The 27,384-nt window shown below is 31.3% G+C and overlaps 1 protein-coding gene across 1 annotated transcript in view; it reads right to left on the bottom strand.

Moving 5' to 3' along the window:
- LOC114345266 (uncharacterized) overlaps nucleotides 1-14,621 on the bottom strand; it is a 38,163-nt gene extending 23,542 nt beyond the window's left edge. Inside the window, exon 1 of the mRNA XM_050647432.1 lies at nucleotides 14,606-14,621. Within this exon, the coding sequence (XP_050503389.1) occupies nucleotides 14,606-14,621 (16 nt within the window). The remainder of the gene's footprint in view (nucleotides 1-14,605) is intronic.
- Between the last annotated feature and the right edge of the window lie 12,763 nt (nucleotides 14,622-27,384).

Below are 27,384 nucleotides of genomic sequence, written 5' to 3'. Positions count from 1 at the left end.
TGATAAATATTGAGTAGTTTATGAGATATTTAATTTGTTTATAAAAAATTACCATTTTTTCAATTGCAAAAACGCGATTGTGGCCGATAGAGTATACAAGTTTTTAAGGTCTCATTTTTTTGATTTCATGCATATTTTCGACAAATGTATTGACAAATCGACATTTCAATTAAACACTCCTCCAAAATGGCGTTTGAAAATTGGTGTAATTTGTTTAAAATTCGTATTTTTAATAACATTGCTGGGATTAAAACTTTTGAAATTATTTTTCGATATTCGTGTTTCTCGTAATTCTTGACACATTCACAAAAGAAAAATGTTTTTGTAGAACCATTTTTTGCCGAGATAGCTTTTCCAAGTTTAAAAATTCATAATTTGTTAATTTATCAATATTAACATTTAAAACTGCGTGATTACATCTATTAATCCTACCAATTAACAATGCCATTTATACATATAATAACACATTGTAGAATATTTAAAAAAATAATGATTTTCATAGCACATTAAATTAAAACTTTTTGTCTGAAAATTGGCGGAGGAGTAGTTTGCAATATATCCGTTAATAATGAGCCAATTTAAATATTTTTTTTCAAATTGGGGCATATAAAGATAATAACATCTGCATGGCCATTTTTGCAATAAATTTGTCAGTTAAAACTTGTATAATCTATCGGCAACAACCGCGTTTTTGTAATTGAAAAAATGGTTAAAAATGTTATAAACAAATTAAATATCTTATAAACTACTTAATATTTATCAATCAATTTTTTTAGTTTATACTGGTACTATAGCGCAACTTTTTCTGCAAAACAAAATGTTTTATAGTGCTTATTTACAATTCAAATAATATTTTTTTGGAAATTAATTTTTTAATTTTGATTTACAATTATTTAAATAAATTATGGGTCAAATTTAATTCAGTAAGTCTTGTATAAAAGATTGTTTCATCATCTTTGCAGAAAAAAATTGTAAAAGCTTTAAAAAGACCAAGAAAATCGCAGTAGTTAGAGAAGTAAATTTTGTGCAAAAATTACCAATCTTTAATTATTTAAACAATGATCCCCTCAAATGAATCATATACTTTCTTAAAAATATCTTTTGTTTGGACATAAACTTTGATAAAAAAATTATTCCAACCTTGGTATTTAGCACAAAATAAACCGATTTTTAATTACAGCACCTAGACACTTGTAACTTTTGCATTGTGTTCAGGATTACGTCAGGAAAAAGTCTACTATATAAAATTGGGTGGAAATGCATGATTGCACTTTAAAGTGCATAAAATGCATCCTCAACATGTCAAAATAAGTATATTAAGGGCCAGTTTTTGTCATTTAGAGCTTTTTGGGATCAATGAAACCGATTACGTAATCAGAACCGACCCCCGAAGAACCTGATGCCCAGGGTACTGCTAAGCTGGAGTTTAACTTCAATAATTATAATTGACTTATGCTCCTTCTCAAATATGTCCCGAAAATTAATAAAAAAAATAAAATATTTAAAAATTTCAAAAAATTTCGTTTTTATCTACTATCTTTGCTTATAACTTTACAACGATTCATTTTGGAACAAAGCCGTATAGGAATAAAACAAAGATAATTAAATTTTCTATCAGATACGATTGGTCAAAAACGTCTTAATTTAACACCCTTGCTGCAAAATAGCAATAAATATAAAATAAGGGGGCAAAACAAGCCTGTCTTTATTCAATGTTTTTCCATCATTTAGGTTACACTTGAAACCTTCCTAATTCGCTTAGAAAATTTTTGTAATGTGCTAAAACCGTCCACTAAATTTCATGAAAATTGACCTACTAGATTTTGCATAATAATTTTGCAATCTAAATTTTTTTTAAAAACTTAAAATTTTTTAAAATCTTGCACAGCAAAAACTAGAACATACAAAGATTTGTCAATTTTTTTACGTATAAAGACGCACTCCACCTATCTAATGCACTTTACAGAATTAAAATCGGATTATTTAAGCAGACTCAGCAATGTTTTAAAGTTATAAACAATTTTTTGGCTTATAAACAAATTATTGCTGTGTCCAGGAGGGGGTGCTACGGGCTCCTTTATTTAGGTGGATTTACCCAAGTTTTTTGGGTAATTTGGGTATTTTGACCCGTAGAACACGAATTTTTTGGGTAAAAGTTGATCCGGATGTCTATAAGATTGTTATAAACAAAGAACTTGAGGAATTACATAACATCGATTTTTCGCAAAATAAAACATTTTTTTGTATTTCTTGGGTAATTCTAAGCAAAAAATGTTCTTACAAGTTTTTTCGTAGGATGCATATAGGCTATTGATTATATTCAAAATAAGATAGCTAAAAGGAACTACAACGTTAACGGGGTTTTATTATTTCATATGGTCAATGGACATCTATATATGATAAAACCGCGGAGTGCTACCATTTAAAGGGGTGCGTTTTTGAGAAATGGGTGAATTAGTCCCTGGGCACAGGTTACATTAGGGTGAGTTCTATGCACTTTTGGTACAAACATACCTACATAAAAATTATTTCTGGTTAAATTTCCTATCTACATATCACTTTTTAAAGTCAATGATACTTTTTTTTTCAAAAATATATTCAAAAGAAAAAGCACAAAGAAACCCAAAAGAAAGAAATTTTGTTTTTTGTCCCATAACTTTTGTCCACGAGGATATAGGTATAGACATTGCTTTACAGAAAAAAAACCTACATATTTATTCTTTAAAATGCTGTTCAGTAGAGGTAATTAGGATTTACAGTTTTCGAAATATGATTTATCAAAATTAGCCACTCACAGCAATTTTGGGCAATTTTCCTTGTTACCTCGCAAATATTGTTCTGTAACTTTTTTCTACGTAACTTTAGGTATATGCAATGGTACACGTAATAGGAATAGAAATTAATTACCTTTATAATGGTCTACTGTATAACGTTGTACGACTTTTTCTTTTCGAAAGAGATTATGGTTTTTCAAGGTTTTATACTTTTAACGATTTTTTATAATATGTATAAAAATAAAATAATATTATATAATATATTATATAATATTATATTATATACAATATATATAATAAAATATTATATTATATATTATATAATACCTAATATAAAAAATATTATTTTTTACATTTTTTACGATTATTTTTGAAATTTCTCATTATAACTGTTTTCTTCTATATTTAGGTATATATTATATTATATAATAAAAAAAGCTTATTTTGTTTACTTTAAAATCGTGTACTACAGAAAATTCTAGGATTATTTTTTAGTACGATATTATTTTTCAAAATGTAATAAGTACTTGCAACGATTTTTGATTTTAGGATTATTTTTTAAATATCTCATTATAATTTTTTTTTCTTGTACATGAATATACTATATATTGCTCAATAAAGAGGGCTTATTTTCTGTTCTTTAAAATGGTGTATCATCTATATTTAAATAATGGAAACCGAGTGATTCTTTTATATTTTTTTACCTGTCACTTTAGTTAAAATTATTTAAACGTTGACATTTAAAAAATTTTCAAAATCAATGTCCATCTGTTCGTTAGCATTAGCTTCAATATCTTCCTCTGGCACCTCAGTTATCTTAGGCAAGGCGCCCACTGAGGTGGAATGGCCGTGGCCCGTGGCGTGGTATTGAGTAGAGGTGGCCGACTCGCTATTTTGATACAGCAGTTGCTTTTTCAGCATTATTCAACGTATTCATGTTGATATAAGAAAAGCAAAATAATATTTGTTTGTTTTGTTTCAAAAAGCAGTTTTGTTGGCATTTCATGAGAACATATAAATAATATAAATAATTATAATTATTGTTAAAATAATACATCTAAGTACGGATATTTTATTTTTTGAACTGACAAAAACAATATAACAAAATACATGGTGGTTGTAACATTTATATGGTCGTACTGTTTATTTAAATTTACTTTTGTTTTCACCCAATTTTGAAAAAATGTGAAAACTTTGAATTACCCACGTCCGTCTGTCTGTCTGTCCGTCTGTAATCACAACTACTCCGTCAATATACCAGCTAGAATGACAAATGAGGTGTCAAATGAAAGCTTATAATCCAAGGATGGTACTAAAGGTGAGATATTTGACGTATCCTGTCTGTCCGTCGGTCCGTCCGACCGCGAATATAACTCCTCCGTCATTATACCAGGTATAATTACAAATGAGGTATCAAATGAAAGCTTATAATCCAAGGATGGTACTAAAGGTGAGATATTTCACCGAGGCGGTCTGTCCGTCGGTCCGTCCGACCGCAAATATAACTCCTCCGCCATTATACCAGGTAGAATGACAAATGAGATGTCACATGAAAGTTTATAATACAAGGATGGTACTAAAGGTGAGAAATTTGACCTAGGCTGTCTATCCGTCTTTCCGTCCGACTGCGAATATAACTCATCCGTCACTATACCAGATAGAATAACAATTGAGGTGTCGAATGAAAGCTTATAATCCAAGGATGGTAATAAATGTGCGAAATTTTACCTAGGACTTCCGGTTTTAGAAATGCGACCAGAAGTACTGTTTTAAAGTCACCGGAATAATACACGTGATTGATATATTATTCTACGTTACTTTGCAAAAAGAGAATAAATATATACTTTCGGTTCCATCACTGTCTATTCATCTGTCTTTCCATCCGCGAATACAACTCCTCCATTATTAATACAGATATAATGACAAATGAAATGCCGAATGAAGGCTTATAACCCAAGGATGGTACTAAAGATGAGACATTTGACATCGGACTTCCGGTTTTAGAGTTGCAACCGTATGAACTGTTCTAAAGTCACCAAAATAGTATAAGCGATATATCATTCGACGTGCCTTAGCAAAATGAGAAAAAATTTTGGTTTTGGTTTTTATATCATTTCCGCTTAAAAAGTTCTAACCAGAATTGCCGCTATAGTCGCAGAAATAGTATATGTTACACAACAATCGAAGCGTATTGAAAAGTTGACTTTTAATCTTTAGTTCCTGTTTTGAAGTCATTTCTGTTTAAATAATGATGACGCAAAGTTTAGTCAAAATGACTCAAAATTAGTAAAATCGTATATCGATGACGCAAAGTTACACGAAGCGTTCAAATATCGACTTTCAGTTCCACTTTCGATTAGTTTGGGTGAAAACCTAGGACTTACGAAGTCCAATTACTTGTTTTAACTGAGAATAAGCCACAATATTATTAGAAATTGAATTGGAAAGATTTAAATTTGGAGGTAAAATTAAACTTCCACTTCGGAAATTGCTCCAAATGAAATATATAGCAATGCCCTGCACATTCCTAATTAATAACATCAAGTAAAATATTATTGAAGAGTACGTGAGTAGTGTAGAACATACAGTTTTCCAAAGTTTGTTTTCTCTTCAGGTGACAGCCACATCTTTGATTTTTTTTTAAATAGGAAAGTACATAATGTGTCACCTCATTTAGAAGCCTTTGAAATACTGATTACAAAAATATATAATACTTTAATCCTTTTTGAGAGGGTAGGCGCAAAATTTCGTTTGAATTATTTTTAAATGCATTCATTTTTTTCGAATCCTGAGAAAACTAATAAGTGTTTTTGAAAAATTTAAACGCAGAATACAAGACTACAGTATTACCGAGGATCCAAAAGTCTCTGAGGAATTCTATAATGTTTATTTTAATAAAAAGTTACAGGGGCGAAAAAAAAAAGAGAAAATTGAGTGAGATATTTAATTTTAAATATATCACTCTAAAGAAACTTTTTGTTTATTCTAAGGGACTTTTGTCCCTCGGTAATAATGTAATATTTCATTCTGTGTTTAAACTTTTCAAAAGTACTTGTTAGTTTTCTCAGGATTCGAAAATATGATTGCATTTAAAAAGAATTCAACCGAAATTTTCTACCTACGCTCTCAAAAAGGATTAAAGTATGTATTATACATTATTGTAATCAGTGTTTTAAAGGCTTCTAAATGAGGTGTCACATAATGTACTCTCCCATTTAAAAAAATCAAAGTTATGGCTGTCACCTGAAGAGGGATCGCGCAATAATTCTTAAAGTCATTTTAAATCAAGTATATCACATAATTTTTGCGGAAGTGGATTATGCAACAAAACAAATTCATATTCAATGTAAATAAATAAAAACTTTAGAAATAGAAAACAAGAATTAAGTTATACTTTTAAGTTAAAGTAAATAATATAAACAGTAAATATAATAAAACAAATATACTTATAATAAAGAATAAAAACAAATATGAAGTATCATCACCGCAACTGTCAAATACATGTTACCAATTTATGCTAAAATGTCACATTCGTTCGATTACAGTTATAGTGTGTTCCGAACAAATGTGCTTCATAAAAACGCTTTATAGTCCATTTAGGTATACAAATGAAATGAAACATATTATTGTGTAATTCTTTAAGTTAACATTAATAGAAATCTTCAAATATTATTTCTACGCGTATTTAATAAAATATATCTAGTGGTTGTAATTCCCGTGTACTCGGAAAAATGATCACGTGCAACGGTAAGTAGATTAGACGAAGTATAAGTAGGTGGGCACTGACTGTATATAAATTTGTAGAAAAGTAAAATCATTTTACCACCAGTAAATTTGTCGGCGAGTTTGTATTCATAACAGTTGTTATAAAGTATTTATTACCTGAGAAACCCTAATAATATAAAACAGCTATACAGGCCTTTGAGGCATTTGCAATAAAGCATAATACCCGATATAATTTAAATTTTTAGGATATTGTAGTTAAAAATTTATTCGTTTAGTTAAAAAGTATTATAAACAGCGGTATTATTTTATTAAAAGATATTTCAACAAACGGATAAATTTATTACGGGGGTAGGCGCAAAATCTTGGTCCAATGCTTTTAAATGCTTTTTTTTTGGAATTATGAGAAAACTAATAAGTATTTTGAAAAATTTAAACTCATAACGAAAGATTACATTATTACCGAGGGCCGAAAGTCCCTGAAAACTTTTATAATGTTTATAATTATAATATACAGGTGTGAAAAAAAGAGAAAATTTATTGTGATTTTTAATTTCAAGTATTTAATTCAAACTAAACTTTTTGTATATTTTAAGACACTTTCGGAACTCGGTAATAATGTAGTCTTTCATTCTGCGTTTAAATTTTTCAAAAATATTTATTGGTTTTTTCAGGATTCGAAAAAATGAAAAAAAAATGAATTTAAATAGCATTGGACCAAGATTTTGCGCCTACCCCCTTAAAAAGTAAATGGAAACGTTTCGGGACCTCTAATTTATATTCCATAAACACGGATATTCCTATAACTGGTACTTACATTTTAACTTGTTGGATTTTTGAGATGCTAGATTCAATTCTTGATTTGACTCTCTGCCATAATGTGTCAATAGTCAAATAACAAAGCTAGCAATATATAATAATTATTAATTAAAGTGCTTATTAAAAATGGCAAATAGCCGAAAAGAGTTTTACCGAAAAATCCAGGAATTAAAAAGTTTCTATATAAATAAATATTTAATATATTTATGTTAAATTGTTTATCGTCTTGTATGATTTTAAAATTTTTAAATACGTCCTCGTATATTGCAACACAAACTCAACGTGGTCACCATTCGAGTACCACTCGAAAATTAAACCTGCTGTCGATTAGTGGCAAGGGAACTGGCGCTACGGCGCGGCACTTCCAAAATACCACCCCTTCAAGTTCAAATCCTTTTTATAAACGTTAAAAATTGCAAATTATTATTTTTTTTGCCAGATAGGGTGCACCCAATAATGATGTTTTCTCTTCTTTGGATTTTTAGCATTGATGTTGGCAAACTAAAGAAATAAAAGTTAATCGGTGCTACTATATAGTGCTTAGTCTACCGCGCTGTATTATAATATTACAATGCTGACAAAAAAAATCTTTACAAAGTGAATAAAACGCATAAATCATAAGAATTATTATTCTAATTTCACAAATTATGAACTTATAATTAATTACAAATAATTGAACTTTCTAAGTTCTAGGTTTTCACCCATGGGGATCGAAAGTAGAACCGGAAGTCGATATTTGAACTCTTCGTGTAACTTTGCGTTGATGAATAAAATATTTCGCTAATTTTTAGTCATTTTTACTAAACTTTCGGTCATAATTGTTTAAACGGAAATAATTTCAAAACCGGAACCAAAGATTTAAACTCGACTTTTCAATACACTTCAATTAATGTCACATGTACCATTTTTGCGGATCTGATATGGTACTTCGGTTAAGAACTTTCTAACGGGAAATGATATGAACCCAAAAAGCATCCGGTTCTTCTTCTTCTTGAAGTACCGTCTCCTATCGGAGGTTGGCTACCATCACAGCAATCTTAACTTTGTTGGCTGCAGCTCTGAACTATTGTATTTGTATAAATCCTCCTACGTCCCACATTTCTCTTTCCCGAGATATTTCCTTGGATTATAAGTCTTAGCGGGGAGTACTTTTCCCGTCTTATTATGTGGCCTAACTTCCGGTTAGAACTTCTTAACCGGAAATGATATAAAAACCAAATTTATACATTTGTTCTCATCTTGCTAAGGCACGTCGAATAATATATCTACTATTTCCATTTGCCACCATTTCGGTGACTTTCCAACGGTATTTTCCTATTGCAGCTCTAAAGCCGCAACTCTGAGGTCAAATTTCAAATATATCACATGTACTATTTCTGTGTCTATAATATGGCACTTCCGGTTAGAACTTTTTAACCGGAAATGATTTAAAAACCAAAAGTATACATTTGTTCTCGTCTTGCTAAGGCACGTCGAATAATACATCGCTTATACTACTCCGGCGACTTTAAAACAGTACTTCCGGTTTATTCTAAAACCGGAAGTCCTAGGTCAAATTTCTCACCTTTAGTACCCATAGTAACCATATAAATAATAAATATATAAATATTAAAACCAAATATTTTTTCTCATCTTACTAACGCACGTCGAATAATATATCTTATACTATTTCAGTGACTTTCCAACGGTACTTCCTATTGCAACTCTACAACCGCAACTCCGAGGTCAAATTTCAAATATATCACATGTACTATTTTTGTGTCCATAATATGGCACTTCCGGTTAAAACTTTTTAACCGGAAATGATATAAAAACCAAAAGTATACATTTGTTCTCATCTTGCTAAAGCACGTCGAATAATATATCGCTTATACTACTCCGGCTACTTTAAAAAAGCACTTCCGGTTTCATTTCTAAAACCGGAAATTCTAGGTCAGATTTTTCACCTTTAGTACCATCCTTGGATTATAAGCTTTCATTTGACACCTCATTTGTCATTCTACCTGGTATAATGACGGAGGAGTTATATTCTCGGTCGGACGGACCGACGTACAGCAGCCTAGGTCAAATATCTCACCTTTAGTACCATCCTTGGATTATAAGCTTTCATTTTACACCTTATTTGTCATTCTACCTGGTATAATGACGGAGAAGTTATATTCGCGGACGGACAGACCGACGGACAGACAGCCTAGATCAAATTTATCACCTTAAGTACCATCCTTGGATTATAATCTTTCATTTGACACATTATTTGTCATTCTACCTGGTATAATGACGGTAGAGTTATATTCGCGGTCGGACGGACCGACGTACAGCAGCCTAGGTCAAATATCTCACCTTTAGTACCATCCTTGGATTATAAGCTTTCATTTGACACCTCATTTGTCATTCTACTCATTTGTCATTCTACCTGGTATAATGACAGAGAAGTTATATTCGCGGTCGGACAGACCGACGGACAAACAGCCTAGATCAAATTTATCACCTTTAGTACTGTCCTTAAATTATAAGCTTTCATTTGACACCTAATTTGTCATTCTACCTGGTATAATGACGGAGGAGTTATATTCGCAGTCGGACGGACCGATAACCAGCCAGCCTAGGTCAAATATCCTACTTTTAGTACCATCCTTGGATTATAAGCTTTCATTTGACACCTCATTTGTCATTCTACCTGGTATAATGACAGAGAAGTTATATTCGCGGTCAGACAGACCGACGGACAAACAGCCTAGATCAAATTTATCACCTTTAGTAATATCCTTAGATTATAAGCTTTCATTTGACACCAAATTTGTCATTCTAGCTGGTATATTGACGGAGGAGTTGTGATTACAGAGAGACAGACAGACAGACGGACAGACGGACGTGGATAATTCAAAGTTTTCACATTTTTTCAAAATTTGGTGAAAACAACAGTAAATTTAAATAAATACTACGACCATATAAATATTACAACCACCATGTATTTTGTTAAATTTTTTTGTCATTTCAAAAAATGTTCGTACTTAGATGTATTATTTTAGTAACAATTATTATTTATATGTTCACATTAAATACCAACAACAATGTTTTTTCAAACAAAACAAACAAATATGATTTTGCTTTTCTCATATCATCTTGAAAATGTTGAATAATGAAAAATAAAAAAGCAACTGCTATATCAAAATAGCTGGCCGAACCATCTCTAATAGCCAATACCACGCCACGGGCCACGGCCATTCCACCTCAATGGGCGCCTCGCCTTAGGCGCCCATTGAGGTGGAATGGCCGTGGCCCGTGGCGTGGTATTGGCTATTAGAGATGGTTCGGCCAGCTATTTTGATATAGCAGTTGCTTTTTTATTTTTCATTATTCAACATTTTCAAGATGATATGAGAAAAGCAAAATCATATTTGTTTGTTTTGTTTGAAAAAACATTGTTGTTGGTATTTAATGTGAACATATAAATAATAATTGTTACTAAAATAATACATCTAAGTACGAACATTTTTTGAAATGACAAAAAAATTTAACAAAATACATGGTGGTTGTAATATTTATATGGTCGTAGTATTTATTTAAATTTACTGTTGTTTTCACCAAATTTTGAAAAAATGTGAAAACTTTGAATTATCCACGTCCGTCTGTCCGTCTGTCTGTCTGTCTCTCTGTAATCACAACTCCTCCGTCAATATACCAGCTAGAATGACAAATTTGGTGTCAAATGAAAGCTTATAATCTAAGGATATTACTAAAGGTGATAAATTTGATCTAGGCTGTTTGTCCGTCGGTCTGTCTGACCGCGAATATAACTTCTCTGTCATTATACCAGGTAGAATGACAAATGAGGTGTCAAATGAAAGCTTATAATCCAAGGATGGTACTAAAAGTAGGATATTTGACCTAGGCTGGCTGGTTATCGGTCCGTCCGACTGCGAATATAACTCCTCCGTCATTATACCAGGTAGAATGACAAATTAGGTGTCAAATGAAAGCTTATAATTTAAGGACAGTACTAAAGGTGATAAATTTGATCTAGGCTGTTTGTCCGTCGGTCTGTCCGACCGCGAATATAACTTCTCTGTCATTATACCAGGTAGAATGACAAATGAGTAGAATGACAAATGAGGTGTCAAATGAAAGCTTATAATCCAAGGATGGTACTAAAGGTGAGATATTTGACCTAGGCTGCTGTACGTCGGTCCGTCCGACCGCGAATATAACTCTACCGTCATTATACCAGGTAGAATGACAAATAATGTGTCAAATGAAAGATTATAATCCAAGGATGGTACTTAAGGTGATAAATTTGATCTAGGCTGTCTGTCCGTCGGTCTGTCCGTCCGCGAATATAACTTCTCCGTCATTATACCAGGTAGAATGACAAATAAGGTGTAAAATGAAAGCTTATAATCCAAGGATGGTACTAAAGGTGAGATATTTGACCTAGGCTGCTGTACGTCGGTCCGTCCGACCGAGAATATAACTCCTCCGTCATTATACCAGGTAGAATGACAAATGAGGTGTCAAATGAAAGCTTATAATCCAAGGATGGTACTAAAGGTGAAAAATCTGACCTAGAATTTCCGGTTTTAGAAATGAAACCGGAAGTGCTTTTTTAAAGTAGCCGGAGTAGTATAAGCGATATATTATTCGACGTGCTTTAGCAAGATGAGAACAAATGTATACTTTTGGTTTTTATATCATTTCCGGTTAAAAAGTTTTAACCGGAAGTGCCATATTATGGACACAAAAATAGTACATGTGATATATTTGAAATTTGACCTCGGAGTTGCGGTTGTAGAGTTGCAATAGGAAGTACCGTTGGAAAGTCACTGAAATAGTATAAGATATATTATTCGACGTGCGTTAGTAAGATGAGAAAAAATATTTGGTTTTAATATTTATATATTTATTATTTATATGGTTACTATGGGTACTAAAGGTGAGAAATTTGACCTAGGACTTCCGGTTTTAGAATAAACCGGAAGTACTGTTTTAAAGTCGCCGGAGTAGTATAAGCGATGTATTATTCGACGTGCCTTAGCAAGACGAGAACAAATGTATACTTTTGGTTTTTAAATCATTTCCGGTTAAAAAGTTCTAACCGGAAGTGCCATATTATAGACACAGAAATAGTACATGTGATATATTTGAAATTTGACCTCAGAGTTGCGGCTTTAGAGCTGCAATAGGAAAATACCGTTGGAAAGTCACCGAAATGGTGGCAAATGGAAATAGTAGATATATTATTCGACGTGCCTTAGCAAGATGAGAACAAATGTATAAATTTGGTTTTTATATCATTTCCGGTTAAGAAGTTCTAACCGGAAGTTAGGCCACATAATAAGACGGGAAAAGTACTCCCCGCTAAGACTTATAATCCAAGGAAATATCTCGGGAAAGAGAAATGTGGGACGTAGGAGGATTTATACAAATACAATAGTTCAGAGCTGCAGCCAACAAAGTTAAGATTGCTGTGATGGTAGCCAACCTCCGATAGGAGACGGTACTTCAAGAAGAAGAAGAACCGGATGCTTTTTGGGTTCATATCATTTCCCGTTAGAAAGTTCTTAACCGAAGTACCATATCAGATCCGCAAAAATGGTACATGTGACATTAATTGAAGTGTATTGAAAAGTCGAGTTTAAATCTTTGGTTCCGGTTTTGAAATTATTTCCGTTTAAACAATTATGACCGAAAGTTTAGTAAAAATGACTAAAAATTAGCGAAATATTTTATTCATCAACGCAAAGTTACACGAAGAGTTCAAATATCGACTTCCGGTTCTACTTTCGATCCCCATGGGTGAAAACCTAGAACTTAGAAAGTTCAATTATTTGTAATTAATTATAAGTTCATAATTTGTGAAATTAGAATAATAATTCTTATGATTTATGCGTTTTATTCACTTTGTAAAGATTTTTTTTGTCAGCATTGTAATATTATAATACAGCGCGGTAGACTAAGCACTATATAGTAGCACCGATTAACTTTTATTTCTTTAGTTTGCCAACATCAATGCTAAAAATCCAAAGAAGAGAAAACATCATTATTGGGTGCACCCTATCTGGCAAAAAAAATAATAATTTGCAATTTTTAACGTTTATAAAAAGGATTTGAACTTGAAGGGGTGGTATTTTGGAAGTGCCGCGCCGTAGCGCCAGTTCCCTTGCCACTAATCGACAGCAGGTTTAATTTTCGAGTGGTACTCGAATGGTGACCACGTTGAGTTTGTGTTGCAATATACGAGGACGTATTTAAAAATTTTAAAATCATACAAGACGATAAACAATTTAACATAAATATATTAAATATTTATTTATATAGAAACTTTTTAATTCCTGGATTTTTCGGTAAAACTCTTTTCGGCTATTTGCCATTTTTAATAAGCACTTTAATTAATAATTATTATATATTGCTAGCTTTGTTATTTGACTATTGACACATTATGGCAGAGAGTCAAATCAAGAATTGAATCTAGCATCTCAAAAATCCAACAAGTTAAAATGTAAGTACCAGTTATAGGAATATCCGTGTTTATGGAATATAAATTAGAGGTCCCGAAACGTTTCCATTTACTTTTTAAGGGGGTAGGCGCAAAATCTTGGTCCAATGCTATTTAAATTCATTTTTTTTTCATTTTTTCGAATCCTGAAAAAACCAATAAATATTTTTGAAAAATTTAAACGCAGAATGAAAGACTACATTATTACCGAGTTCCGAAAGTGTCTTAAAATATACAAAAAGTTTAGTTTGAATTAAATACTTGAAATTAAAAATCACAATAAATTTTCTCTTTTTTTCACACCTGTATATTATAATTATAAACATTATAAAAGTTTTCAGGGACTTTCGGCCCTCGGTAATAATGTAATCTTTCGTTATGAGTTTAAATTTTTCAAAATACTTATTAGTTTTCTCATAATTCCAAAAAAAAAGCATTTAAAAGCATTGGACCAAGATTTTGCGCCTACCCCCGTAATAAATTTATCCGTTTGTTGAAATATCTTTTAATAAAATAATACCGCTGTTTATAATACTTTTTAACTAAACGAATAAATTTTTAACTACAATATCCTAAAAATTTAAATTATATCGGGTATTATGCTTTATTGCAAATGCCTCAAAGGCCTGTATAGCTGTTTTATATTATTAGGGTTTCTCAGGTAATAAATACTTTATAACAACTGTTATGAATACAAACTCGCCGACAAATTTACTGGTGGTAAAATGATTTTACTTTTCTACAAATTTATATACAGTCAGTGCCCACCTACTTATACTTCGTCTAATCTACTTACCGTTGCACGTGATCATTTTTCCGAGTACACGGGAATTACAACCACTAGATATATTTTATTAAATACGCGTAGAAATAATATTTGAAGATTTCTATTAATGTTAACTTAAAGAATTACACAATAATATGTTTCATTTCATTTGTATACCTAAATGGACTATAAAGCGTTTTTATGAAGCACATTTGTTCGGAACACACTATAACTGTAATCGAACGAATGTGACATTTTAGCATAAATTGGTAACATGTATTTGACAGTTGCGGTGATGATACTTCATATTTGTTTTTATTCTTTATTATAAGTATATTTGTTTTATTATATTTACTGTTTATATTATTTACTTTAACTTAAAAGTATAACTTAATTCTTGTTTTCTATTTCTAAAGTTTTTATTTATTTACATTGAATATGAATTTGTTTTGTTGCATAATCCACTTCCGCAAAAATTATGTGATATACTTGATTTAAAATGACTTTAAGAATTATTGCGCGATCCCTCTTCAGGTGACAGCCATAACTTTGATTTTTTTAAATGGGAGAGTACATTATGTGACACCTCATTTAGAAGCCTTTAAAACACTGATTACAATAATGTATAATACATACTTTAATCCTTTTTGAGAGCGTAGGTAGAAAATTTCGGTTGAATTCTTTTTAAATGCAATCATATTTTCGAATCCTGAGAAAACTAACAAGTACTTTTGAAAAGTTTAAACACAGAATGAAATATTACATTATTACCGAGGGACAAAAGTCCCTTAGAATAAACAAAAAGTTTCTTTAGAGTGATATATTTAAAATTAAATATCTCACTCAATTTTCTCTTTTTTTTTTCGCCCCTGTAACTTTTTATTAAAATAAACATTATAGAATTCCTCAGAGACTTTTGGATCCTCGGTAATACTGTAGTCTTGTATTCTGCGTTTAAATTTTTCAAAAACACTTATTAGTTTTCTCAGGATTCGAAAAAAATGAATGCATTTAAAAATAATTCAAACGAAATTTTGCGCCTACCCTCTCAAAAAGGATTAAAGTATTATATATTTTTGTAATCAGTATTTCAAAGGCTTCTAAATGAGGTGACACATTATGTACTTTCCTATTTAAAAAAAAATCAAAGATGTGGCTGTCACCTGAAGAGAAAACAAACTTTGGAAAACTGTATGTTCTACACTACTCACGTACTCTTCAATAATATTTTACTTGATGTTATTAATTAGGAATGTGCAGGGCATTGCTATATATTTCATTTGGAGCAATTTCCGAAGTGGAAGTTTAATTTTACCTCCAAATTTAAATCTTTCCAATTCAATTTCTAATAATATTGTGGCTTATTCTCAGTTAAAACAAGTAATTGGACTTCGTAAGTCCTAGGTTTTCACCCAAACTAATCGAAAGTGGAACTGAAAGTCGATATTTGAACGCTTCGTGTAACTTTGCGTCATCGATATACGATTTTACTAATTTTGAGTCATTTTGACTAAACTTTGCGTCATCATTATTTAAACAGAAATGACTTCAAAACAGGAACTAAAGATTAAAAGTCAACTTTTCAATACGCTTCGATTGTTGTGTAACATATACTATTTCTGCGACTATAGCGGCAATTCTGGTTAGAACTTTTTAAGCGGAAATGATATAAAAACCAAAACCAAAATTTTTTCTCATTTTGCTAAGGCACGTCGAATGATATATCGCTTATACTATTTTGGTGACTTTAGAACAGTTCATACGGTTGCAACTCTAAAACCGGAAGTCCGATGTCAAATGTCTCATCTTTAGTACCATCCTTGGGTTATAAGCCTTCATTCGGCATTTCATTTGTCATTATATCTGTATTAATAATGGAGGAGTTGTATTCGCGGATGGAAAGACAGATGAATAGACAGTGATGGAACCGAAAGTATATATTTATTCTCTTTTTGCAAAGTAACGTAGAATAATATATCAATCACGTGTATTATTCCGGTGACTTTAAAACAGTACTTCTGGTCGCATTTCTAAAACCGGAAGTCCTAGGTAAAATTTCGCACATTTATTACCATCCTTGGATTATAAGCTTTCATTCGACACCTCAATTGTTATTCTATCTGGTATAGTGACGGATGAGTTATATTCGCAGTCGGACGGAAAGACGGATAGACAGCCTAGGTCAAATTTCTCACCTTTAGTACCATCCTTGTATTATAAACTTTCATGTGACATCTCATTTGTCATTCTACCTGGTATAATGGCGGAGGAGTTATATTTGCGGTCGGACGGACCGACGGACAGACCGCCTCGGTGAAATATCTCACCTTTAGTACCATCCTTGGATTATAAGCTTTCATTTGATACCTCATTTGTAATTATACCTGGTATAATGACGGAGGAGTTATATTCGCGGTCGGACGGACCGACGGACAGACAGGATACGTCAAATATCTCACCTTTAGTACCATCCTTGGATTATAAGCTTTCATTTGACACCTCATTTGTCATTCTAGCTGGTATATTGACGGAGTAGTTGTGATTACAGACGGACAGACAGACAGACGGACGTGGGTAATTCAAAGTTTTCACATTTTTTCAAAATTGGGTGAAAACAAAAGTAAATTTAAATAAACAGTACGACCATATAAATGTTACAACCACCATGTATTTTGTTATATTGTTTTTGTCAGTTCAAAAAATAAAATATCCGTACTTAGATGTATTATTTTAACAATAATTATAATTATTTATATTATTTATATGTTCTCATGAAATGCCAACAAAACTGCTTTTTGAAACAAAACAAACAAATATTATTTTGCTTTTCTTATATCAACATGAATACGTTGAATAATGCTGAAAAAGCAACTGCTGTATCAAAATAGCGAGTCGGCCACCTCTACTCAATACCACGCCACGGGCCACGGCCATTCCACCTCAGTGGGCGCCTTGCCTTAGAGTTCCCACAATTAGTACCTATGCACATGCACCCTTTGCAGAATATTGAACAACTAATTCCTATCTTCCTACAACCGCAGTTTTTTGTACATCCTTTGGTACATTTACATGCTATTTTTTCAAGCAAAGCTTGTGGTGCAGGAGCTTTGACAGTAAATATTACGTATAAAAAATAAGATTCAATCATAACACACAATCACATAAAAAAGTTGTAATGAGAAATTTAAAAAATAATCCCAAAATCAAAAATTGATGCAAGTACTTATTACATTTTGAAAAACCATATCTTATTCAAAAATAATCCTAGCATTTTTTATAATACACCATTTTAAAGTAAACAGAATAAGCTTTCTTTTTTATTATATAATATATACCTAAATGTAGAAAAAAAAAGTTATAATTTGAAATTTAAAAAATAATCGTAAAAAATATAAAAACTCGTTAAAAGTATAAAATCTTGAAAAAGATAACCTCTTTAAAAGAAGTCGTACAACATTATACAGTAGAACATTTTAAAGGTAATTGATTTATATTCCTCTTACATGTACCATTGCATATGCCTAAAGTTGCGTAGAAAAAAATTACAGAACAATATTTGCGAAATAACAAGGAGAATTGCCCAAAATTGCTGTGAGTGGCAAACTTTGAAAAATCATATCTTGAAAACTGTAAATCCTAATGACCTCTACCAAACATCATTTTAAAGAGAAAATATGTAAGTTTTTTTTCTGTGAAGCAATGTCTATACCTATATCCTTGTGGACAAAAGTTATGGGACAAAAAACAAAATTTCTTTCTTTTGGGTTTCTTTGTGCATTTTCTTTTGAATATATTTTGTAAAAAAAGTATCTTTGACTTTAAAAAGTTATATTTAGATAGGAAATTTAACCAGGAACAATTTTTATGTAGGTATGTTTGTACCAAAAGTTCATAGAACTCACCCTAATGTAACCTGTGCCCAGGGACTAATTCACCCATTTCTCAAAAACGCACCTCTTTAAATGGTAGCACTCCGCGGTTTTTTCATATATAGAGATTCATTGACCATATGAAATAATAAAACCCCGTTAACGTTGTAGTTCCTTTCTATAGTACATAATCAATAGCCTAATAGTCTTCGAGATAAACGCGATGGAACATTCAAGAAATCGAAAAATTGCAATTTTTGAACGAGAATAAATTTTGATTAAAAAATAAAATAGCAATTCTGCTGACAGCATTTAAGAGTTCAAATCATACCGGGTTTAATTATTTGCATTGCTAAAAGTTAATTTTTTTATTATTAAACAAAGCTATTTGTTTATAAGCCAAAAAATTGTTTATAATTTTAAAACATTGCTGAGGCCCCTTAAATAATCCAATTTTAATTCTGTTAAGTGTATTAGATAGGCAGAGCACCTCTTTATATATAAAAAAATTAGCCAACTTCTAAATGGTCTACATTTTGTTCAGAAAGATTTTAAAAATTTTTAAATTTTTTAAAAATATTTATATTGCAAATTTATTATGCAAAATCTATTAGGTCGATGTTAATGAAATTTGGTAGACCATAGTAAGTTATAAGAATTTTCTAAGCGAATTTCTAAGGTTCTAACTGCCACCAAAGTGGTTAAGAAACACTAAATAACAACAGGCGTATTTTGCCCCCTTATTTTGTATTTATTGCTATATTGCAGATAAGGCATTAAGACATTTTTGATCAGTCATATATCATACAACATTCAATTATCATTACTTTATTTCTTTACGACTTTGTTCCAAAAGGAACCGTTTTAAAGTTATAAGCAAAGAAAGCAAAAAAAATCGATGTTTTTCGAAATTTTTAAATATTTTAAATTTTTTATTTATGTTTCGGGCATATTTGAGAAGTAGCATAAGTCGATTATTATTACTGAAGGTGTCACCTAACTTTATCTGCAAAAATCCGAATGCCACCTCTCACATCCAAAAATACACGTTTTTTTACAGATTAGTCCTGGTCTATTATGAAATATTGTTATTTCTTATAAAGTTTAATTCATAATGTGACAATTTGTTAGTATCTAAAATTTACTAAAAATATTACAATTAATTTATAAATTTTTACTACTGTCGGCATTCCACCGAGTGCCAATTTTTTTTATTTCTCTAGAACCATTTTTGTTTATTTGTTGAGCTGTGGTATGACTCAATTATTTTTGTACAGTGGTACATTTTTTGCTAAAAATACCATTTTTAAAAACAAACCAAGCGTACAAATAGACTACTTAATAAACCAGCCTTTATTAATTTCAATAAATGTTTACAACAAATCAATTATTTTGTTTTTTAAGAACATCATAATTGATTATTGGTCTACTCGAAGCATATTTACGTAAAACACGTGATACTAATAATTTCTGGACAGATTTATATCAATATTTTTTAGTCATTTGTGCTAATTATTATTCATCAACACGCGAATCAAGTACACCATAATTAGCTAGATATAAATATTAAATAATAATATGTTTTTATTGAATTGGCGTTCTCAATTTGATTATACGCAAAATTGTCTAAAATAAAACACTGAAAACTTTTGTTTTCAATAGGTACTTCATACTTCCACAAAATTTATTACAAATTAATATCACTACCTATGGGGACCTATTGGGTTGTGAAGAGTAGGTCCTAAAACCAAAAAAAGTTAAGTTAAGTTTTCCATAAAGTGGGGACTTTTCATTTTTTACTTAATTTTCCATTTCCAACAATGGTCTTTTCCGATTATAGCGCCATCTATCCATAATTCGAAAGAATTCCTAGAATAAAAGTTGCTTTCTAGTTCAATCATTTGGGTCAAATCTTTAGAGGTTAATTTTTTTAATGCTTTTAATGTCTATTCTTCAATGCAAATGCAAACAATACACGAATAGTCAATAAAAAAATTATTTTTATGTTTATTAATTGTTTAAATAAAAAAAATCTTAATGAAAAATGCTTAAATTCTCTTGTTTTTTATAACGTAGAACCTTGAAACTTTTACAGATAGTAGCTAATGATATAAACTACATAATTTCACTTTTTACGTTAATTGTTTAGGCCCGAAACAATTAACTTGGGCCCGAAAGTGTTTGCGGAAGGACAGGCTTACGTTGCTTTGAGCAGAGTGTGATCATTAGACGGCTTGCGCATCGAAGAACTAACTGCATTGCGAGAAATTAACAGGGTCTACACCGTGCAATAGTAAAGCATTAGAAGAGATGGAAAGACTGCGAAAACTGTAATAGGTGTAAATACTGATTTTGATTTAAGAAATGTATGAAGAAATTACAGAAAATGTACAATGTATGTATCAAAAAACTGTTAGGTAGATTAAATATTATACAAAAACCTCACGCATTCGTTAAACAATTGAAAAAATCTAACACATTCATTGTCTAACACACCTTGACTTGTCTTGGTTTTCAATTGGTAGTAGCGATCTTCTCAGCATCCTGTGTTACGTCATCTGTCCACCTTAGCTTAGTTTCCAAGGACAAAAATGTCCTGCCCACTGCAGATAGTTTCACTTGATTATGGTGGTAACACCTATCTGGCACTTTGAATGAATGAATGAAGAAGAGATGGCTGGGACACATAGAGAGATGGAAAAAGACCTACTGATTAAGAAGATCACCAGATGGAAACCAGACACTGACAGACAAAGTTGAAGACCCAGAGAGAGGTGGGAGGGCCAGGTCATGAGAGATATCTACATTCTGAAAGTGAGAAACTGGAGGGAACTATGCACATATCAAAATGAATGGAAGAAAATTGTAACGAAAGCCAAGTCATACAACAAACTTTGACAACTTACAAGTGGAATGCGGAGTAATTCACTGCAATAAGCGAATTAGAGAGCCCTAAGTAAGAGCGGCAAACATTCCATCCGCAATGGAAAGCCTTGATGACTTGATGATGATGATCTGACACTTTATCATTTTTTGTTCGTTGTATTTCTTTACAACTTCTTTCTTTGTTGGAGACTTTACAAAAGTCGATAGTGACCACTACATGTTGATAGCAATGAGCAAAATAGCAATATCAAAATGACAAGAGCAAAATAAATTAAAGATAACATAAAGTACAGATTGGCATTCGTAAAGGCCTTTGAGTAAATTAAGTGCTTTTATACTAACAAACCATAACAATATGTAACAATATTAGTATTATACCGGGTGTCCACTTATATTTTCCCCCATTTTAACTGCCTAAAACTTCTAAACGGTTCAAGATAGAAATATGCGGTTTTCGCTGAAATGTTTTATTTTAGTAAAAGTTTTGTCTGAATGGATTGAATTTTTTATATCGCTTTCAAATACGAAATAAAAAATGGCGGATTTTTGAAAAAAATTTGTTGACATATTTTTAATGGAACATCCAGTATATTTTGTAAATTGAAAGAAAGGTCATTCACCTATCCAGCGATATAAAGTTCTTCAAAATCGGTTGTCAAATCACTGAGTAATTAATTTTTAAAATGAGGGGTGCAACGTGGATATCACATACCTAAATAACATAACTGAGCAAAATGACATTTTTATTATGTGATTTCCACATTTCATCTCTCATTTTAAAATTTAATTACTCAGTGATTTGACAACCGATTTTGAAAAACTTTATATCGCTAGATAGGTGAATGACCTTTCTTTCAATTTACAAAAGAATATACTGGGTGTTCTATTAAAAAAAAGTCAACAAAGTTTTTTTCAAAAATCCGCCATTTTTTATTTCGTATTTGAAAGCGATATAAAAAATTCCATACATTCAGACAAAACTTTTACTAAAATAAAACATTTCAGTGAAAACCGCATATTTCTATCTTGAGGCCGTTTAGAAGTTATAGGCAGTTAAAATGGGGGAAAATATAAGTGGACACCCGGTACAGTGCGGTGGAATAAGTGTTGCCCCCCCCTGTTAACTTATTTATTTTAAGAACATAAGCAAAACGCTCGGACAGGTCGATTTTAAACTAAACGTAGTATATTATAGCATCAACGTTTCGAACTTTACGCGATCCCTCTTCAGGTGACAGCCATAAATTTGATTTTCTTAAATGGGAAAGTTCATCATGTGACACCTCATTTAAAAGCTCTTAAAATACTGAGTTCAAAAATGTATAATACTTTAATCCTGTTTGAGAGCGTAGGCGAAAAATTTCGGTCAAATTTTTTCTAAATGCAATAATTTTTTTCGAATCCTGAAAAAACCAATAAATATTTCTGAAACATTTAAACGCAGAATGAAATATTACAGTATTCTCGATAGTCCAAAGTCCCTGAGAACTCCTATAATGTTTATTTTAATAAGTCACGGTGGTGGAAAAAAGAGAAAATTTAGTGTGATATTTAATTTCAAATATATCATTCAAAAGAAACTTTTTGTTTATTCTAAGTTACGGTCAGCCCTCGGTAATAATCTAGTCTTTCATTCTGCGTTTAAATTTTTCAAAAATACTTATTAGTTTTCTCAGAATTCGAAAAAAATAAATGCGTTTAAAAAGAGTTCGACCGAAATTTTGGGCCTGCGATCTCAAAAAGGATTAAAGTATTATACATTTTTGAAATCAGTATTTTAAAAGCTGTTAAATGAGGTGTCACATAATGTACTTTACCATTTAAAAAAATAAAAGTTATGCCTGTCACCTGAAGAGGGATCGCGTAAAGTTCGAAACGTTGATGTTATAATATACTACGGTTAGTTTAAAAATCGACCTGTCCGAGCGTTTTGCTTATATTCTTAAAATAAACAGGTTAACAGGGGGGGCAACACTTACTCCACCGCACTGTATAATTAACAATGAAAGCTAGAAGTTTTTAGACATTTGATAATATTTATTTGCATATTTATAACCCTGTTTGATTATAAATACCTAAATATGTAAATAATATTGAGAACAGACTAATTATCTTATTATTTAAAAGTTATTTATAGAAAAACACAAAAGCGACATTTGAAACACATAAAATCTTCTATGTTGATATTTGGTAACATTATCGAAACTTAAGGAGGATCTTTTTCACAACCTACAAAAATAATAACTCCTATCCTGCATAGACTTACTTTTTACCTCGCTATCTTTACTTTAACTGTTATTTAAGTGTTAATGTTTTTTCTCTCTTTTTTTTTAGGAAAAAGAAAAAAGACAAGAAAAGAGAGGAAATCACACATCCCTATCGAACACCCCTTCTTATATGTATGGGTTTGGATATAGAATTTTCTAATTTTAATTGTGCCATTTGATACCAGTACAAGTTTTCAATGCATCTTATGTCTTTTTGGTCTATATCAAGTTTCTTGAGGATGTACATTTTTGGTATTGGACACGATCAAACGCTTTTTGGTAATCTAAAAAGCATAGAAACGCATCCTTCCTCTGATCGTAACAAATTTTGGACCAGCACCTGTGTTGCTACTATTGCTTCTCTTGTTCCTAAACCTTGCCTAAACCTGAACTGAGAATCAATAATATCCCATTCACATTTCTTGTATAATTTTTGGTGTAGTATCTTTAAGAATATCTTTAAAGTGTGACTCATCAGGCTAATGAGTCTCTGATATTCACATCTTTTTGCATTGACTTTCTTGGGCAAGGGAGTAAATGTAGAGGGGGTGATTCCATTTCAAATCACCCAATTTTGGATCAAAAAAACTTTTGGATCTCCGATTTGTCTGAAAATTGGTATATAGCATCTGCGGGATGTAGAAATAAAACATTTAAGGTCGAATTTTTCTTCTTCTTCTTCTTCTTCTTCTTCTTTTTTTCTCAAAATGCTATTTTAAGCAATTTTACAGTGATTTGGTATTTATTTAAAGAAATTTGCATTTTGTATCGTAAAGTATCAATGGAAAACATAATATTTTAATAGAATGGACTCAAAAATGACATAATATGGCATTATAACAAGTTATATTGATTCAAAACAAGTTTTTGATCAAAATTTATGGTGTAGAAAACGTTAAAATATCGTTTTTTTTTATATTTTCCTCCGTTCCCAAAATACATCATAATCGATTTGGCTGAAAATTTGCGCACAGATAGCCAAAACGTAGGGCTTTAAGTAGTTAGAAAGATTTCAATTATGTTACAATACCAAAAAAGTTACATGCAATATCATAGTCAAAAATATAGGCGTCTACTTTAAGTACAATTAACTCGGAAAATATCGACCTCACGACAAAAATTGTAAAAAAGTAATTGTAATAATTGTAAATACGATTTATTTCGAACAATTTCAGTACCTATCATTTTTGTCGAAAAGGTAAAATTGGCGGAGATATTGAGCAAAAATGGTTCTCCTTAAAACCAACATGGCGGCTAATATAACGGAGGAATTCATTCGCGATTTTAAATTTAGACTACTATTGACCCCCCTAAAGATTAGAAAAATAAAATTTTGTGCAGCTCGGCACTATGTGCCGACTGGACTAATATACTTTTCAGCCTGATGTTATTGCATGTAACTTTTTTGGTATTGTAATATAATTCAAATGCTTCTAAGCACTTAAAGTGCTATGTTTTGGCTATCTGTGGGCAAATTTTGAGCCAAATGGATTATGATGTATTTTGGGAATAAGGAAAATGTAAAAAACGGTATTTTAATCTTTTCTACACTATAAAATTTAATTAAAAACTTGTTTTAAATCAAAATAACTTGTTATAATGCCATATATGTAATGACATTTTTGAGTCCCTTCTATTAAAATATTCTTTTTTCCAATAATACTTTACAATAAAACATGCAAATTTGTTTAAATAAACACCAAATCATGTAAAATCGCATACAATAACATTTTGAGAAAAAAAGGAAGAAGAAGCTTTTCTGACCTTAAATATCTTATTTTTACCTCCCGCAGAAGCTATACGCTATACACTAAGTTTCAGAAAAATTGGAGATCCAAAAGTTTTTGCCTGAGTGATTTGACATGGAATGTACCAGAGCGTAATCACTGTTGAGGATAGCAACCACAGCATAAGGGTTTTGACACCACGCTTAGAATGGTGCAGAGTTCGGAAAAACTGGAATGGCTAATGGAATTTTGTCTGCTTCAGTGATGAATCTAGGTTTGGTTTGGGTAACTCTGATGGGCACATAAGGGTAAGACGTTTTCAAGGTGAGAGACGAAGACTTGGCTTTTGAACGTCATATAAGCCAATTGAAACCTATATACTCTGGGTATAGAAATATTTGAAGAAAAGAATTGACGAACTAAGGGGAAAATAGGAGAGAAGAGATTTAAGACAAAAATGAAGAGTGGCTTAGCTCAGAACGAAAAATCAAAAGGACAGAGAGACACTAAATCTCAAGTGAGTATTCAGGCTAGCTTCAATATACCGAATATTGGCTTTAGAGATATAAAAGGAAATATTTGATAATGCAATGATACTAACTAGGAAGAAAATGAGACCGGTTAATACAAAAATTTAATACAACTAGGTAAGACCACTGGAGATAGACAGAGATAAAAGGGATGATAAAAAGAGAAGAAAATGGGCGCCAACTCGTTCAGCTCAACTTCTGGGGCACAGTATTTGAAAGCTCACTCTACTTAACTGTAGCGAGAAAGAAAAAAACCTAAGTTTTGGGTCCAGAATTTGAACAGCTCGAGATTTTTGAAGTAACGAACGACAGGAACTAAATGACACTGGTCACGACCATCTGAAACACAAAAATACTAAATAATAACCTTGTCTTGCTATATTAGGTATATGCTGGTGATATAGATTGAAATAAAACATCTACCTTAATAATAACAAATATATTAACAATGACTATATTATATATGTTAACAATTATAACATATAACAATAACAGTGGTAGTGGGTGGTATAAAGGTCGAACAGGACCAAAAAGCCGCTACCAAGCAAATATCCACTACACACTGCGCTAATCAAAGGTATTAATAATAAAATCCAAAAAACAAAGTCCGTTAGAATAGCATAAAGTAAAAAGTTAAATATCTCATCTAGCTAAAATACTAATGATTAAACAATGAGTTGGTCAGTGACTCTTTATATCATATTTAAACAAACAAAATTACAAGATATATTCCCTATTTAAAACCCTCGACGAAATTTTAACAACCCGATTTCCTATTAAATTTTAAGATACAATTATTTATAATGATTATTAAACAAGACCTGATTTTATTTATTTGAACAAACTACTACTTATATTGAATCAAAGAAAAAAACACAACCTAAAACCCTATCTATCATGAAAATAATTAAATATATACATATTGTAGTTTACCTCCTCGTATGCATACGAAAGATTTACACAGTAGCAAATATATAGTAACCAAAATATATAATGAAACAATAAATAAACTTAGCTTTTACAATACAGCTGGTTAGAAGTGGATTTGCAAGTCCATAAGAAGGAATCCTTTTTGGCACGGTAAAGCTGATTGGTTGCTGTGTGTGTAAGTCCTACTGGAAAATCGTTTAGCAAGACAATTATGGTATGGGGTGCTATATGTTTAGGACCCAGATCATCCCTAGTTCTTACTAACGGCACTTCGGCAACTTGATATATTGGTGAAGCACTACAACCGGTTGAACATCCCTAACTACAAATCATTCCAAATCTTTCAACAGGATGTAGCAAGGCCTCATATTGTCCGTGAAACCATGGAGTTCGTACAAGGATCTGAATCTGGTATAGAGACTTTGGAGTGGCCATTAAGATTAGATTTAAATCAATTTTTATATTGCGTCGAATAACATGTTACTGTTCTGTTGGATATTTTGTTATCAAATAGATCACCGTTACTAAACAGTGTCTACGTTTTCAATAACTTGTACTATTTTTTCCCTAATGATACGATGATTATCGATTATTGCCAAT

Source organism: Diabrotica virgifera, chromosome 3 (assembly GCF_917563875.1).
Source record: "Diabrotica virgifera virgifera chromosome 3, PGI_DIABVI_V3a".
Lineage (NCBI taxonomy): Eukaryota > Metazoa > Arthropoda > Insecta > Coleoptera > Chrysomelidae > Diabrotica > Diabrotica virgifera.
Note: the sequence above shows the minus strand (reverse complement) of the source record. Positions and strands in the feature narration are given on the sequence as shown.